Genomic DNA, 17,381 nt, shown 5'->3' with positions numbered 1-17,381 from the left:
CGTCTCTCGGCCTACCTTCTTTAATGTCTGCACATGTGTGATGTTTAGATGCATGTACTCTAAGTGCTCTATCGCATGCATGTGTTCCCGCAATCGCCTGGGTGTGTTTTGTGTGCACTTGAAGGAGTGGAGTACTTGCCCCACATAAGAGATATTGTCGGTGCCTGTTTTGGAGGAAACAAGGTCTCCGGTCTGACAGGAGCCGCTGCCGCCAGCCGAGCTTTTAGTTGTTTAACTTTCCACCTCTCCTCTCCTCTCCTCTCCTCTCCTCTCCTCTCCTCTCCTCTCCTCTCTCCCTCTCCTCCTCTCCCTTATTCACTCTCTATGCGTCCCTGTCCTCTTCTGTTGTGCGTCTCCGCCGCTCTCTGTGCTCTGCTGTGACAGTTAACAGAGGTCACTGTTTACTCTCATTTATCAGTCAATCATCGCCCGCTGCAGGGTTCCAAACACAGCGATTTTTCCATCCTACGTCCCCCTTTCATCATTACCGCTTCCGCAACGATGACAAAGACAATCAGATGTAATTATGGGGTGTTAATTCATTACATTTTGCAGGAGGGTAGCTGCTCAACAGCCTCCTGGATCCACACTCTTCAAATATGTTTTACAATCTACAAATATCGGTGCTTCTGTCACAGAATAATAGATTTTTTGCTGATTATCCCGCTGATTATGTAACATTTATCTATCCATCATGCCCTTCCTGAGGCTTCTTCCTTCCCTCATCTGCATCAATGGTCTGTCCAATCCCGCTTAATTTCTCAGACACGTGACAACTGACAATATATCACATTTATCTGTGTGACAAATTATCAGTAATGGGGCTAAGAAGACATTATCATGTGTACAGCGAATAAATCACTATACTAACGCACTCTCCAGATATTATTTTGGTCCATTCAGTTCAATTATTAGAAACGAGGAGTGACAAGACGTTATTATTTCATCAGCGTGATAAAATCTTCGATGTAGAGCACCGAACGCTTAGCAGGAACATTAGTCTTGAACGAACGTTGGATTTCAAGTCTCTGTCTTGATCTTTGCTCGCCATTATCATAATAAAAAGCACAAGATCAAATTTGGATTCACTTAAGCAAAGGTAATTCAAGTGCCCCTCCATCCTCATTTACCCAAACCCATTGGATGCCTGTAATTAGCATTTTTATGAATAAATAACAGTTTGATCGCTGGAATTTATTCTTTATTTATTCATTTATTTTTTTAGAAATGGTGCATTTAGAATATTTCTGAGCCAAACGCACGAAGACTATCCACATGTGGATGTTCTCCGTGCTCTGTGGTCCATTAGGTGTTGTTTGGGCAAAGTCTGAGAGAATGATTAATTCATCTGTGCGCTGTCTTAAAATGTGAAGGTGCCTGCCTCCACCATGACAGAATAACTCACAGTGGGAAGCCTTTATTTATTTTTTACTAAAAATAATCACAAGCTTCCTGTTTAACCTGTTCAGTTAAAGGGGGACTATGTAGTTTTTGGGAAAGCAATTTTAATCCTAAGAGAAAGATCTTCAGTGCCTAAGCAAACTTAATAAACAAATTACTTTAAAGGACAACACAATTTCATACTGTTTTACTTTGTTTATATTTGGCAGACCCCGCCACCTTCAAGCTGATTTCTGGGGACATTATTTTTCTCTGAGAACAGCTTGTTTATTCATTTATGTAGAAACATAAATATCTCAAGAGTTTGTATTTTTACCTCATAAATATTGTAAATATTCCAATTCTGAGTTTGAGTTTTTTCTCCAAAACTACACAGACATTTACAGTAGTGAGAAGGAGAGACAGCAGCGGTGACAGGATGTGTGAGAAACGAGGGAAGGCCATCAGTGAAAGTCGATCATTTCCAAACTTGGCCATACATCACACACGGAGAACAAGAATCAAGAGCACACAGTGTTCGCTATGTTAATTTATTATGGCAGCAGGCCCATGTGCAATGAACATCTTGAGGGGCAGAGGGATGACTTGTCTTACATAACCGCTAAAGTTGGCACCATCTCAGCAGCAGGCGGAGCGGAAAACCTTAAAGCAGGGGTTCAAACATGTTTTCAACACATTAATCCAGAGGGGAACATTCCCGTTAGGCCGCAGACCATCTTCTGATTATCATATCCGATACATCTGATGAGTCATTTGTTGATGGATGTGGTTTGATTTGATTCCCGTTGCGTTCTCTCGCCGCTTAATGTACAAATTCAATCATGATTCAATTACAGTTTTTACGGTAACACTTTACAGTAAGGTACATTAAAATGTGAGTAGTTAATAAGGGGCGAGTAAGGAATGAATTGGGAACAATTTATTGGTTAATGAATCGTTAATGAGAAATTCCTGAATAACTGTGACTGGAGGACTGTATTACAGAAAACGAGGATTTACTGGAGAACAGACTGAGAGATACGACATTGGTGAACATCGTATCATTAATATATTCAATTAAAGGTACACAACAACACGAAATAATGATTAAGTAAATAGTAATTAACAAGACTATTGGGTAACTACTCAGTATGATGCCACAATTTACTTGAAGGTACACGAAAACAGTAACTATTGATTCAGTAATTAGTAAATATTGAGTCATCACTAGTTTTTGCCAATCAGCAGGTGGTTGATAGTTAATCAGGAAGAACTCATGAAGAGAGTTATCAGCATGTTGGTTCACAGATATTCATAAACTAATAATTGCCTAATGATTCATTAATGAAGTATCTCCCGGTCTGTTCTCCGGTAAATCAACATATAGTCCCCTAGTTCAGCTGATATTACTCATCAACAACTCATTAACTATCAAGTCGTTCCTGATACATTCCTTTCTCACTCCTCAGTACTTTATTAGTACCGGTGTTTCTTCATTTTGTTGGTGCCTTGTGGGAATAAGTCAAGGACCCTCGATCACGCCCCTGCTGAACACCACTTTCAAAATAACCACCTTAATACAATGTCTAATTCCGTCCTCATTCCTCATTCCATGCCCGCTGTTGTTACCGTAAAACAGAGGAACATTTTTACGTTCCTCCCTTCTCTCCTCATCTGAGGCCTGCAGGAATATCATAATCCAATCAGGTCTCCAATAAGACTGTGTCTTGTTCTAACTAGATCATGGCCTCCCTATACCTCAGCTGCTCTTCTCGTTGAGGTTTCCATGGTTCACACGCACACATACACGCCCGCACGCACACGCACACACACACACACACACACACACGGCATCACTCGCAGAGCCGTGTCCTTCTTTTCGCTCTGAGCCGAAACAACATTGGCCCTCCACTCCATCTCTGCTGTCCAACACTTCCTCCTCACACTCCCTCATCCCCAGCTGCACCTCCACCTCCTCTCATCTCAGGGACGCTGTCATAAAACCAGGTAACATTTTATGTGCCCCCCCCCCCCCCCCCCCCCCCCCACATCCTTGCTCCCTCAACCCAGCCACTACAAACCACCACCACCACAACCACCACCTCTCCAGGGGCATCTGCAGGAGGATTATTATCTAATCACATCTCTAATAAGACCAAACAACATCCTGGGTCCTTCTAACCCACCTATGTACCCTCCAGGCTGAGAGTGGCCATTACCCTCCACGCCATCCACGCCAGGCCCCCCCGTCCCCCACCACCACCACCTCCCTCTATGGGTTCCACACAAACACACCAGCACACACACCGACTCGCTTCTCTACACACCCCACATACATCAGTATGTCTTTAGCATTGGCCGGGCTGTACAGGCAGTGAGAGGAGAGACACAGTATTAGTATTCAGAGCACAGGGAGGAAAAAAAAGGGAGGGAGCGAGCAGCCGAGGGAGAGAGAGAGAGAGAGAGAGAGAGAGGGAGAGAGAGGGAGGGAGGGGATAGTGAAACAGAGAGGAGGAAAAAACACAAGGAGGGGGGAAAAATATAAGAGAAGAATACAGGAAACGGGAGGGAAAGAGGGGAGGGCAGAGATATCATATTGTTCATTTCTCCCTCTCAGTCTGCCATCCCGGTTGCGGGGTTTATTGCTCGGTGCGTCTTGGAGAGCAGCGAGAGAGGAGAGAGGAGGGGGTGGACAGAGCGAAAGAGGGCGGAATGCCCCTTTACAAGCGTCGCATCTGACTAAAACAGCGGAGGAGCCCGCGGATCGGACAGAGAGGGAGACAGTGCTTTCTGCAGCGCCAAGGTAGGCAGATATCGTCCTTTGTGTTCGTCCGGTGGCCGGCATGCATTCGGGTCCGGCGGTATCTGCGAGGCGTGCGTTATTCGCATCACATCTCCTTTGATCCCGCATCCCGCATCCCGCACTGGGCTCTGCTGAATGTGCCCTAAATCCAGCAGCATGTGTCTGTTTTCCATAAATATTTAATGTATATTATTCGTGCATCACCCCGGCTCCTCCATATCGCATTCTGCCATTAGTAGGTATGTGTTCCGAGCCTGTAGTGGGATGCATGTTGTGCGCGGAGGCTGTACTATCCTGTAGAGACAGAGCACAGGCTCCTCTCTGTATTACAAGTGTATCAATGGCTGACGACGGTGATTTAACTTTTTTTTTTTTTTTCCTCCAAGCAAACGCTATTAGATGTGGGGCGAACAGACAGTGGGGTGCGCGCACGAGCACGCAGAAAACACACAGAAGACAGGTTGACGTGCGTAAGACGTGCGTAATTCCCCCTCCACCCACACCCCCTTCACCCGACACCCACCCCTCTCCTCCCCCCCCCCACCTCAATATCAAAGGCACAGTTGCTCTGGCTTCTCACCACAGAGAACCATATTTATGCAAATGGACACACACACACACACACACACACACACATACACACAAAAATCCCAAACGCACTGAGACACACACTGACTCACCGACTCTGACATAGCAGTAGGTGAAAAAATGAAGTGAGGGCGGACGTTGTCTGTGTGTGTGTGTGTGTGTGTGTGTGTGAGATCACACTCCCTGTCTGTAAATAGGTCCCACTCTGCAGCTCCACTGGCTGTGCAAGAGACAGGAAGAGCAGCACCGATATCCCAGGGTTCCTGGCCCGCCACTTGCTCTCTATTTCCTGTCCCGAGTTATAGATAATTTAGACACTCGCAGCTTCGGCAAGGCCAGAGTGGAGGAAAGCTGTGAGAGCGTGAACAGCAACCTTTGATATGTGTGAATGTGGGATAGAAATAGGTAGAGATAAAAGGAGACAGAGTCTGCCTGGTTGTGAACGGGTGTTTGATTGCATGTTTATAGAGATATATGGTCTTAAGCAGTTATTAAGGCCCCCTCTCCCCCACCTCGTGTTATTTATTTGCTGAAAGGGTGTCCAGGAGCTATTATAGGACGAGCTAAATTGGAACAACCTCGAGGCTGAGGCTCAGGAAAGCTATTACCTCTAGTCAATAGACATTAATATCCCCGTGCTCAATCTTGGCCTCATACGGTGCCGTCTCTGTCCCAGCTCTACTGGAGTAACCAAAAAGATGTGTTGTAGTAGCCCTATCTGTTTACCCCTGTGCATCAATCCGTCACAGTCGAATGAGCAGAGAGGAGTGATGATAGCATTGTCTCCGGCAGACATCGCCGTGGCCCCGAAAGGAAGTGATGCAAGACGAAAAGGAGGATATGCCAGCTCCGGTGGAGGGAGGTCACGACCTCTATGAAGCAGGGATAGTCCTGACGAATGGCGGATGATCTAAGGGTACATGAGTACATCGATTTGAGATGGTACACAACATGATACGGCCCAGCAGGGTGCGGGAGAGCAGACAGCATCAAAGTCTGGAACAGAGAGGAGCAGGTCACAGGGCAAAGTCGCCGGTCTGTAGCGCACAGCAGTCTGGGAACGGCTCGTGAAAAAACTGGCATAAAAAGGCACAGGCATGGGGAGTGTGAAACTCGCTTAAACACTTAAGCAAATTTGCAGACTTTAAACAAAGAGCGACAACAAAAGCAGTCGTGGCAAGGATGAGAGGTTCAATTAGAGATGACTTCCAGGTACAGATGAAAACAAAAGACAGAGCGTGGCAGCGGATAGGGGGACTTGAAAGCAGGTTCAACGAGATCCGACTGAAACATCCTATTAGGTATATCCAATGGATTAGTCGCCTTTGTCTACACAAGCGTTATGTTCTCACACAAAAAAAAGGGGTCTGACTGTTTGAGTTCAATTTCGCAATTATGAAGGTGTTCGCTTTCTCCCTATAAAAATAGTTTCGCGTGATACACACCGTAATTCTTATTAGTCCCAGCTTAATGAAAAGAGAAGAGAAGACTGAGAGGGATTTTTATGAAAAGTGAATAAGGATATTTTAAATCTTCCCCATTATTCCGTGGAGCTCGAGAACCTCAACATAATACTTCTACTACTGTTTTCCTCTGCTGCAACTTATAGTGTTGATCCATTTCTTTCTGAACTGGGAAAGCCACAAATTGACGCACTTTATTCAGCCGAAAGACAAATATATATTTTGACTGGAAAATTAGATGCCAGATGATGATACGGGGTTGCAACAGATCACAGGTTTGTGGTAAGCATCTGAATGTCGTCTACTTCTTATTCAGCAGACAGCAGCGTTTCAAATGCCTTATCACTGTAATTCCCAAACCCAACTGAGGTGTGTGATTCATCCCTCGGAGACAGATCTCACATACAGATTTCCGTCGCGCACTCCAGCATGATCCTTGTTACTGAAAATCCGCCCCCCTCCTGGGTTTTATCAAATTCACATTCACCCTGCTCCAGGATCTTTCGTTTGTTCGCGGCTGTTTTTTCCCCCGGAATATTCAGAGCAGCCGAGTAAAACCGCTGGAATTCTTGTATGAGGGGTGCTGAGCCAAAAAATAAGAAATGCAACATCCAAAAAAAAAAAAAGAGTGAGGGATTGCATTCAATATTAGATAAATATTTAGCGGTGTATGCCCGAACAGTGTCGAGTTATTTATTTCCTCACATTCTGGATGTCCTTCCCCACTCTTAATTTGTATTGGGATTTGCTGGGTTCTTCTTCTTCTTCTTCTTCTTCTTCTTCTCTGGCTCTCCGGGCACCTGAGGGCGGCTCCGAATCTGTCCCCTTCTGTGCAAATACGAGAATGATCCCTTCATTATGAGGGGATACAAACATAAACGCCTCATCTGCTTCATCGCCTATAAGCTAGATTGAGGATGTAACGGCTGGACTGAGTCATTAAAAATGAGGCGTTTAGCTGATGCTCTTATCTTTAGTGATTAGCAGGAGGGGGCAGCCGGGGGGGGGGGGGGGGGGGGCTCACGGTCAAGGACAGCTGTTGAGGGTTGAACTTGTAGCCGTCTATTAACTGCTCCTACTTTCTGGTCAAACTGGCCTTTGTTCCCCAGATCTAACTCGTTATCTGATACGACAGCTTCTCCCATGATTGCACCCTGATCTCCTCCGGTTCTCCTTTTTTATTCTTGATTGGATGAGAGCTCTGTATACGGATCCTGCTCTCTCCGTCGCGTGATAAGGCTGTGACCTTGCATGCCGTCCTGTCTCCTCTGTCCAATCGGACAGTGACCTTACTGGTCGACTGGTCTGTGTTGTGGTGTATCCGTTCCCTGAGAGTATTGATCCCAGGCAGAACAGCAGTCAATGGAGCGTCTGTGGGAGGTTTAGTGTTGCTCTGTTCACTACAGTAGGAATGTGCGTTTCTGGGCATGGCACAATCAGAGAGGAATGATTCGTCGAAGGCGCGTGTATCCGTGAATAACAAGGCCCCTGCAAATATTTTGCTTGTAGTAAATTGCGTCCCCAAGCCCTTGATTATCATTGTTGCTGTGTCACCCTCGCCGCCAGCTTCCTATGTGTTTTTTTTTTTTTCTGCCCTTCTCTGCTCCATTTTTTTCCCCTCCCTCTTTATCTGTCTCGCCACCAATTTAATGTCAGCATCTCTTTTATCCCTCCCTCTCTCCGTCTCCCTCTCGCTACACAATCGCTCTTTCCGTCCGTCTGTCTCTTCCATTTCTTCTTCGCCTCTCCCTCTCTCCTGATGCTCTCACTGGCATTTGAGGCAGCCAGTTTTGTGCCAGACAGCCATTCCTCAGATTGAGATATCCCGGGTTTTAAAGTCACTCAGACAGATTTACTATCTTAATGGGAGAGAGTGGCGGGGGGCAAGAGGAGGGCTGTTGCACGATGTTGGGTCGGGATGGCGTTTTGATTCACTAATTTTGGAGTCCTTTCTACAATAGGCCGAGCCGGAGATGGACAGATAAATAGACTCCGCATTATCTGAGTTTCCTTCAGACTGACAGACTATCCTAATGTGACAATCATCCTCAAAAGAGACAGAGACAGAGGGCGAACAAGAGAGGAAAAGTGTGTTCCTGTCTTCAAGGGGAGAGTCGAACGCGAGCGAGTGGAAGCATTTTTTCCTTTCTGATCTTGTTCGGAGTGAGATATGTCTTTGCCTAATGCCGTGATTGATTGATGGGTGGGAGACAGATGGACACATAAGGAGCACTTTGCTAGCGCGGCGCCACTCAATACACAAAGACTGACGTTGACATTTTACAGAACAACATACATCAAATGATCAATAGTCCTTCCTCTGTCCAAGTAGGCACCTGGTTTGAGAAATAGGTCCGCCACTTCACAAGGACAGAACAGCCTGGCCGAAAAAGTGAGCTGACCTCTCGGCATGAACATTGTTTAGCCAGTGATTTATTTTCCAGCCCAGCCTGCTCCGCTTTTACAAGATTTTTGGCGAGACACACTCAATGCGAGGTTGTTGTTTTTTTTTTCTTTCTTATTTCTGTATTATTAGACACAACTTTGCATACATTCTCCTCAGTCAGTGTCCCTGGAGACTTGCAGACTCTGAGAAACCGGAGTTTGGGCATTGACCTGCTTTTATTTAGACAGAATGAGTTCAAAAATAAAGACGGTGTGCAGAGGAAGTCTAGTTTCTCTTGGATGAAAGGACAAGGAGCGAACACATGAAACAGTCAGACTTAATACATCTAATTATACCTCCATCTGATGTTTTAGGAGATTTTGTAGTCTGCAAAAACTTTGTGTGTTTTTGTCACTCCATCAGTGTCCCTCTTGTTGTGTAAGGTCACTTTATTAATTGATTGATTTGTTGTGTTTCAGGTGATGTAGGAGAGCTTCAAAAGAGTCTCCACAAATCTGACAGTGGCTTCTAGTCCATGCGGATGTGTTGGCGGGAGTGCAGAAACAGACGCATCCCACCTCAACTCTCTTCCCAACTTACAGTGGAGACAAAAAAAAACAAGAACATTTGTCTGCAGGCTCCCGTTTCTGGTCTTGGAAGCATCAGGAAAGTAACGAGCTAAAGGTTATGCAAGCACTGCAGGCATAACTCCACTTTCCTCAGCCAAACCTGTTTGTAAGGAGAATTATACATGTAGAGTGTCTCCGCTCACGCTTGCAAATTCAACATGGCCCAGAACGTCGAGAGTCCACCTCAATAAAGGTAAAACACACAAACCCATGGCTTGATGACATTATGAAAGCTAATTAAGTGCTTTAATTTGGATTTTTTTTTCCCTTCATTTAAATGGATCCATGTAGCAAAATGTGGAGCTGAATCAGAGGTAGTCGACGAATCCTCCAGGCGTTAGATTGAACGTGTTGAGTCATTTGGATGAATCTAACCTATCATTACAAATAAAAGAGAAACCAGTACTGTGTCTCTCTGTCACCCTCACGGTGCCGTAGTTCCTTCAGCATATTTGTGTTTTAGGGACTCGAAACAAAGAGAGCTCATAATTATCTAGATTGCTCTGTAATTGTAGTAAGGAGTGTTTTACTATGCAGATTTTCAGGATGACTAACCCACTGGTCAATTTTCGACACCAGAATCCTCCATGTATCATCGCAAAATTGCTGACAAAAGAAGCTCTCTGAAATGAAATAGGCACCCTGTTGAGTGAGCACTCAACCATTTGGAATTATGAATTGGAGTCTGAAGATTGACATTTAAGTAAAAGGAACTCAAAATTTGGGCTTTTAGTGCTGTGCGTGGTGCGTCCAGTTATACATTTTACAAAATAGAATATTAGCTCATTACAGTCGCTGAAGCCAGGTTTGTTTTATATAATTTCAGCCATGCAAACGTACCCATCATTTACCTCCTCCTCTTCCCAAATAAAGAGGCAAAGCTACAATTTTCTAGGTTAAATTCGTGCCATATTCAAATGTGCTCTTGATATCCGCATGGACCTGAATGAAATGCAATGTGAAGGGATTGCTCGTAGTGCCGAACCCAACCAAACTTAACACCATTCGGAACTCCCTGCAGCCTTTTAATTCAGGCCCAAAGTACCTTTTGTACCTCAAGGGGTAGGTTAAGGCTTGTTAACTAACTGGTATAGGTCTTTTAGCCACACACAGACTGTTATTTACCCCGGAGCCTTCTGCTGCCAGACCTATACAATGAACGTAAATGGGAAATTAATTTGTGCTCCTCAAAGCGTTAAAATTGTAGTGTTTGAGTAAGGACACAACAATGTACCGTGCCAGACATTACCCACTGGTAAATTAGGATTACCCACAGAGCTGTATGACATTTTCTACCAAAACAAAAGAAAATGTAAAATTACCAGCAGCGAGATTTGTGGTTTGTGGTCGCAGCAGAGGGCTCACCAGTGACTAATACTTAGACAAGCGGTATGTAGGACAATGTGTTTTTGCTTAATATGAGTGAACCTCCGCGGTAAACGTTGCCAATCGTACCATGAATCTGCCGAATTTAAGCACAGCGTTGTACTTGCAACAGGATTAACTTTTCTGACTTCATTCACGATGCCAGTTGCCTAGTATCACTCTTCATAGTGTACGCTAAAGTAATATGATTTAGCAGCGGCGCCAATGATCTATCAGGGACACACTGATGGTTTTGGCATCGGTGTTCTCACTTAATGGTTAAGGTGACCAATCTGCCAAAAAACTTGATTTGTACACTTTTATGTCCTCACACTCACGTTGCCAGTTTCTCTCCCTTTTATCTCTTCCAGGGAAAGTGAGAGGGGTGGGTGTCGCTCAGTCACACATGGGCACATCAGGCTGGTCTCTGTGATCCAGACCAAGACACCCTGCAGACCCCCTCCCGTTATTCCTTTATTGACGCTGCTCCCTCCGCCTCCTCTGCCTCCTCCTTGTGAAAGGTGGACGGGCCAACAATCTACTTACCTGAGCGCCGTCCGATAGGTGAGGGCGGCGAGGGCTCGACTGTCATTGGCTGACTGCTGGTGAGAGTGCGATGCGGATTGGAGGATGTCGGGGGACTGGGATGAAGACCTGTGTAAGAAGGCGCTGGTGTTGGTGGAGGAGCTATGCTTCAACTCCCCGAGAGGCTACAGCCAGAGTGAACGCTGTGAGGAGTTCAGCTACCTGCTGAGAGGTCGTAACAGACAGCTGGACCCAGGTAACTGACTCAGCTCCACATGAATCATTTTGAGAAGGCTTGCATTTGTCAAGATTTTTGGTGATACGAGTATATAGGAAGCTTTTCTTCTGTTTACTCTCGAAGAATTCAAAATAAGGGGTACATAATCACGCCAGGGGCTATCGGGAGGCACCGAAAACATGTATTCTTTGAGTTTTGTCTTAAAAATGTCAGCGGACAGAGAACATTTGATTTAAACTGGGGGCGATTCCTAACCAGGTCACACCATAGCTTTGTCACAGTAAAGAAACAACATGTACAGATCTTGCGAGAGTTTCACAAAACTACGGTTACTTGCAAGCACTGACAGCAGTTCAGGTAGGCTTGTGGCAGAGCACTTGTGACATTTACTAGGTTGACCATCCTGCATCTGTGTACTAGCATGCTAACATTTGTACAGCTGAGGCTGGAGTTGGTTGTAGTCAGTTTTTTAGGTATTTGGTCATAAACCAAAGTGTTCTGACGTGATGATGGCACTAACTGAAGATTAAGGGGATCACATAGGGATTACAGTTCATCCCGAGGGGAGCATGAATGTCAGCACAACATTTCGTGGCAATCCATCGACTAGCCATACCAATACTGCCATCCTGCCTGAAAACAATACTTCACCCGAAAGGTATCCTCCTAATATCAAAGTCTTACCCTTGTGTTGATTTAAACGGTGGCTCCTACGTGTTGAAAGTTTATTTCTTAACACACAGAATGTCAGCTCAAATGTACTCCAGTGTAAATAGTGGCAGAAGCGTTCAAACATTCACTGAAGCCTCTCAAACATCTCCTGTAGAATAAACCCCCTCATCCGTCCACACGATCACTCTTTTCCATCATTTAAAACAGTTAAAATTGACTTGGCTTTTAGACCATCGCCGCTGTTCTCTGTGAAATACGAACTCAACAGACACCTTTCAAGCCTACATGGGGGCGAGTCTTTGATATTGAAAAAGATTTGGGGAATTGCTTTATGGCACTCATCACTTGCTCAAAAGGAATTCATTGAATTTTTCGTACTCCTTCATGGTTTGAATTGAGCTTTAACACCCTGACAAGAACAAAAACCTGGATCTGATGCTTCAAATATGGTGTGTTTTGTCAGGAAAGTGCTATCAGTCAGTCTATAGCAAGCCTCAGTTTGCGTTGTCAATCGCAAACACCTACAGCAGCGGGACATGTTGGTGAATGTTAAGAGGAGTGCTTATGTTTAAAGGTAGTTAGAGGTATGGCGCACTCAGGACCACAAGCCATGAATTATTCATCTGCAAGTTTGAACGGTACAAGTCCATCCCGTTCCTTTCGCGAGCCCCAAAAGCGTCTCCACAGATTTCTACATTTGTTATCTCGGAGCTGGATTACAAATGAATATTTTTTTTCCCTACTAAACTGAGTAGGTGCCTTCACGCTGCACCCTGGAGTGTATTGTGTGCGGAGTATTGTGTGTGGGTTCTCATTGAAGCGTTTGGAAGTGCGATGCGCTGTTATGCAGATTAGCGTGGAATGGATATCTGTGGCTCAGTGTAGATTAGCCTGGATTGGCTGCATGTTGCCTCTGGAGATTTGGACGGCTCTGTGAAGAAATGTCACGCCGTGGTTTTAGGCGTTGGCCCCCCTTCGCTTACCAGCTGTGATTTTTCGGTGTTTGCTGACGGAAGTCTCCGAGCCCTCCGAGGACCGCGACCGCCGAAAGCTGTCAGCGAATGGCTTGTGTAAGCAGCAGAGATGTGTTTGATGTGGAGCGATGTAGGAGTCCCAGCGGGCTTGCATCAGTCGCTGATTGACAAGGAGTCTCAGTCCCGCTTCACGCTACACTTCTGAGGCCTCCTACCCGCCCACCTACCTGCCCGCTGACTTTCTTTTATTATGCGTTGCGGATTAGCGATGGATCTGTGGCAGGATCACACTCCAGGAAGGTACAGCCACTGCCCTAAAGAGAGACAAATGGAGGAGAGTGGTTTGGCCCTGACAGTCCCTGTGCACGTTTGATCACAGCCGTGTCTTATCAGTGCACCCTGATCGCCCAACCACACACAACCTACTCCTCTGCCTCCTTGCTTTGTTTTTCCCCAACTAGATCAATACATTAACCTTTCTTATCCTTAAACCCCTCCCCTCCTTAGGTTTCGCTCTAAATCATTGTCAGCTTGTTTTCCTCCTTCTCTCCGTTCCCGGGCTCCTTCTCCCTCAACCGGTGCCGCTTTGGTTTTCGACTCTTTCGCACATGACGCGGTGGTTGCATCGACTCTATCAAACCCCGCTCCCTCCCTCCCTTCTTCCTCCTCCTTCTCCGAGGGAATGAAAAGGGGGAATAAACCCAGTCAGCTGATATGTCTGTTTCAACATGTGCACCAATCTGTTTCCACCCCTCTCCCTGTCTATCCCAGCCCTGCCGGCCATTCTGTGGTTTGGATCGTTTTTCCTATCACTCCATTCTCCTTCATCTCTACTGTCTCTCTCTTTCGTGATCTCTTCCTACCTTCCCTTGCCCTCTTTTCCTCTGCTCATGCTCCATCGCTGCGCTCCCATCTCCAGATTTCCATCGTCACGTTGCTCTCTCTTCCCCCTTCCTCTGCCGCTCCATCCCTTGTTCGTCAATTCCCACCCCGTCGTGTTCTCCGCTGAGACGGATCGATGTCCCCTCGCCCATCCCCCACCTCCGCGGCCCCCCAATCATATCTTTTGAACAAGTGCTGATTAATGACATACACAGACTGATGAATAATTCACCAAAGAGTGAGCGAGCGAGGAATGAGAGGCAGCGGAGGGGAGGGTGGAGAGAAGGTAGGGGTGACGAACAAAGAGACAGTTGCTGAGGAGAGGAATAAAGTCAAAGCGTGCAGAGGCAGACAGCATGGGAAAAGAAATGACAGCGAGGAATGAGGGGTGTTTGAGGGGATTATATAGAGGAGAAAGCGAGAGAGAATGAGGGAGGGCGGCAGGAGACAGAAGGCGAACTGAATTCCAGAGGATGTACCCCAGGGCTGGAGGATTGGCTGCTGTTGTCTTGTTTTCACTCATTTGCTCTCAGTCTTGTTGCCAGCCTGTTACAGATAAAATTGCATTCTCTTTTGTGTGATTTAACAGTGTCTATGTCTTTGTCATGCCCATAAAGACACATTGAATGGAAGCAAATTAAAGGAAGACGTGGTTAAAGAAAAAGCAGGCCTGCGTGTGGATCTGGTGGTGGTTGTCGGGCGGGTGGGGGGGAGGGTTTGGGCAACATTTTCCTCTGGCGCTGTCTGTTCTACACAAAGGTGATGTTTGGCCTGCCCGCAGACAGGAAGGATTGTTAATTGGTGGCCCTCTGGTCTGGATGGAATCCAAGATGGCGAGAGGCAAACATTCCAGTTAGATGCTGCAAGGTGGGGAAGCATACACGGTTAGCGAAATCTTCACACTGTGTCGTAATGAGTGTTCTTGGTCTACTTACAGTCCCATTAATATTCATGTTCAGAGCTCTGGGCCTATAGTTCATTTTGGGCTCTGATTGGTCCTTTTGTCAAGACAGTCATCAGACTGAAAACATGCTATTTATAAAGAGACTTCAAATGGGATAAGTATAAATATTCATTGTATATTTAGTCTATTTGTTATAAATATTCATGGGTTATTTATTTACAAATTTATGAATTCATCATGACTTTGTTGTATCATAGGCTCCGACACGTGCGCTTGTGCACGTCTAAATAAAACTACAAAAGTTTCCCAGTTCTGGAGCCGATGTCGACTCTCCTCTGTTTCATCTCTCTTTGACGTTGGCTGTTGCAGGAGCTGTCCGACCGTCCGGTGCTGAAACTGTGCTTTCCTTTTATTTGTACACTTTTTCATCCGGATGAGTCATACTCCACCATCCCCGACACGCACATCCTCTATCCCCCCCCATATCCACACCCCCACCCACCCCCTCAGACACAGTCCTTGAGCCTTCACAGATTAAAAAGCTAATAACCATGAGGAAATGCTCGATGACATTGCATAGAGACATCACTGTAGATGTTTTTTCTTCTCACTGTTGAAGCTTCTGTTTCTCATCTCTCTACCTTCTTCACTCTCCCCACCCGTCTCCCTCTGGTCCCCCGTAGAGATCTCTGTCAGTCTGCTGTCCGTCATCGTGACATTCTGTGGCATCGTCCTCCTCTCCGTCTCCCTCTTTGTCTCATGGAAGCTCTGCTGGCTGCCATGGCGGGACAAGGAGGGCGGAGGCCTGAGCCTGACATCGGGGTTGCTGCCAGGAAGCGCCGGCGTCGGAAGCCTCGGTGGCACTGGCGGCTCGTCGCTCCTACCGCCGCTGCTGCAGAGGAAGGAGGGCCAGTCCTCGTCCTCACTCTACCCCTCCTTGGGCCAGCACCATCCCCACTTCTCTGACCTGGTGGGGCTGGAGAGGGGGGAAGTCGGGGGTGTGGTTGGGGGACCGCACGAGACCCAGGAGCACTCCTACCTGGATATGGACTCCTACCCCAACAATGCCGGTGAGAGAGAGAGCGAGAGAGCGGCCTCACAGTCAACTCTTAATCCCAGTAATGTAATGCCTCAGCCAATAACTTCTCATTTTGATATACCTACAGAACACTGAACTTCATATAGTTACCTACATACACTGAGAGTCATTCATCAGTGCAGCAACAGTGGGATGAATGCTGATCATGATTGTATATACATACATATAAATGGGGTTCCTTTCAGTTGTGCTACATTCAAGGAGTATTAGTTTTTCATCTTTCTGGCCAAGGTTCACTAATCACTATTAACAGCTGTATTTTCACTTGAGATTAATTTGTTTATTTATCTAAGCGACATACTGTGCGGAGACACAGAATCACCTTTCAAACGTCCGATGTTTAGGATTTCATAGCATCCATTTAACCTCTCATCTCGCCATCCACTACGGTATGCTGAAAATGGAAGGAAGCTACGGGGGCTACCATTGTATCAAGGCGATGCAGTAGGCATAGGACAATATAAAGATTTCATGTCATAGTTATCCTCGCCCTGTACTTGCCAAACTTTTTTTACAGAGCTGCAACATCAGTTTGACATGTCACTGATACAGCTAGATAAGAAACAAGTCTCCTTCATAGAGGCAGGCATTAAAAGTGTCACAGCATCGTGCATCTCAAACAGCGGTTTCGTAAATCCATTCCATCCTGCAGGACAGTTGAGCAGTTTTGCCTCTTTTTCTGTTTTTCTGAAGAAATCAACAGGCTTCTCTTCGTGTCAAGGATGTGTGGTCTCCAAGTTGCATCTTACTGTAACTTGTTTGGCTTCAAACTGTCAGAGGCTGATATCTTAAGACACACAACACACTGCGGTCTCTCTGCATTACTCACAATTGTACCGGTGGAGTTGAAGAAGATATGCCTTGTCATATTTCCTTTTCTTTGTTTTGGTGTTGTTCGGTAGCCTTGCCGTGCCACCCCTGTAATATCTCTGACCGTCACTTAGGGAACCACTGTAGCCAAAAAAATTGCAATTCAAAATAGGCTTGAAACTCTTACAATTACACCAAAACATCCTTGAGACGATGCAGAGTGGAGCTGTTGGTTCACGAGGCAGACACCCTCCTCTGGTTCTGCAGGTCAGCACCTCCTCTCACTTTCATTCTTCAGACTGGTATTGATAGTTTTTCCATACATCTGACCGACAAGCTGTGCCTTCAGTCATGGTGACAGGCTTTAGGATTTTGGACTCTCTGGAAGATGTGGGCTACCTCTTGACGCTTTTTCAAAATAAATCAGGAAATCAATACAGCACTTATCGGGCTGGACAGCTTTGTCAAGGCGCTCATGTGAGGATATTCATAATTATCCTGATTAACGATTACTCCAATGGTGGCAATACATTAAATTCAACTTGTCCTGAGTGTTTTATGCCGCTATCCACTATAAAATCTTGAACTGTCCCATCCTTCCCGTGAAACATGTCGGTCTCTGTAGAAGGGGAACTGCTCCATTGTAAGGCTCAATCTGAGATA

General features: G+C 45.9%; 1 protein-coding gene across 2 annotated transcripts in view; it reads left to right on the top strand.

Annotated features, from left to right (window-relative positions):
• The first annotated feature begins 3,861 nt into the window (after positions 1–3,861).
• syt3 (synaptotagmin III) overlaps positions 3,862–17,381 on the top strand; it is a 37,976-nt gene continuing 24,456 nt past the window's right edge. Inside the window, exons 1-5 of one of the 2 annotated variants that reach the window (XM_030407883.1) lie at positions 3,862–4,183; positions 4,570–4,660; positions 9,100–9,442; positions 10,986–11,395; positions 15,493–15,879. In XM_030407883.1, coding sequence (XP_030263743.1) covers positions 11,245–11,395; positions 15,493–15,879 — 538 coding nt within the window. In that variant the 5' untranslated portion in view covers positions 3,862–4,183; positions 4,570–4,660; positions 9,100–9,442; positions 10,986–11,244. The remainder of the gene's footprint in view (positions 4,184–4,569; positions 4,661–9,099; positions 9,443–10,985; positions 11,396–15,492; positions 15,880–17,381) is intronic. The other variant, XM_030407882.1, reaches the window with a different exon arrangement.

Source organism: Sparus aurata, chromosome 23, assembly GCF_900880675.1.
Source record: "Sparus aurata chromosome 23, fSpaAur1.1, whole genome shotgun sequence".
NCBI classification, from domain to species: Eukaryota; Metazoa; Chordata; class Actinopteri; order Spariformes; family Sparidae; genus Sparus; species Sparus aurata.
Note: the sequence above shows the minus strand (reverse complement) of the source record. Positions and strands in the feature narration are given on the sequence as shown.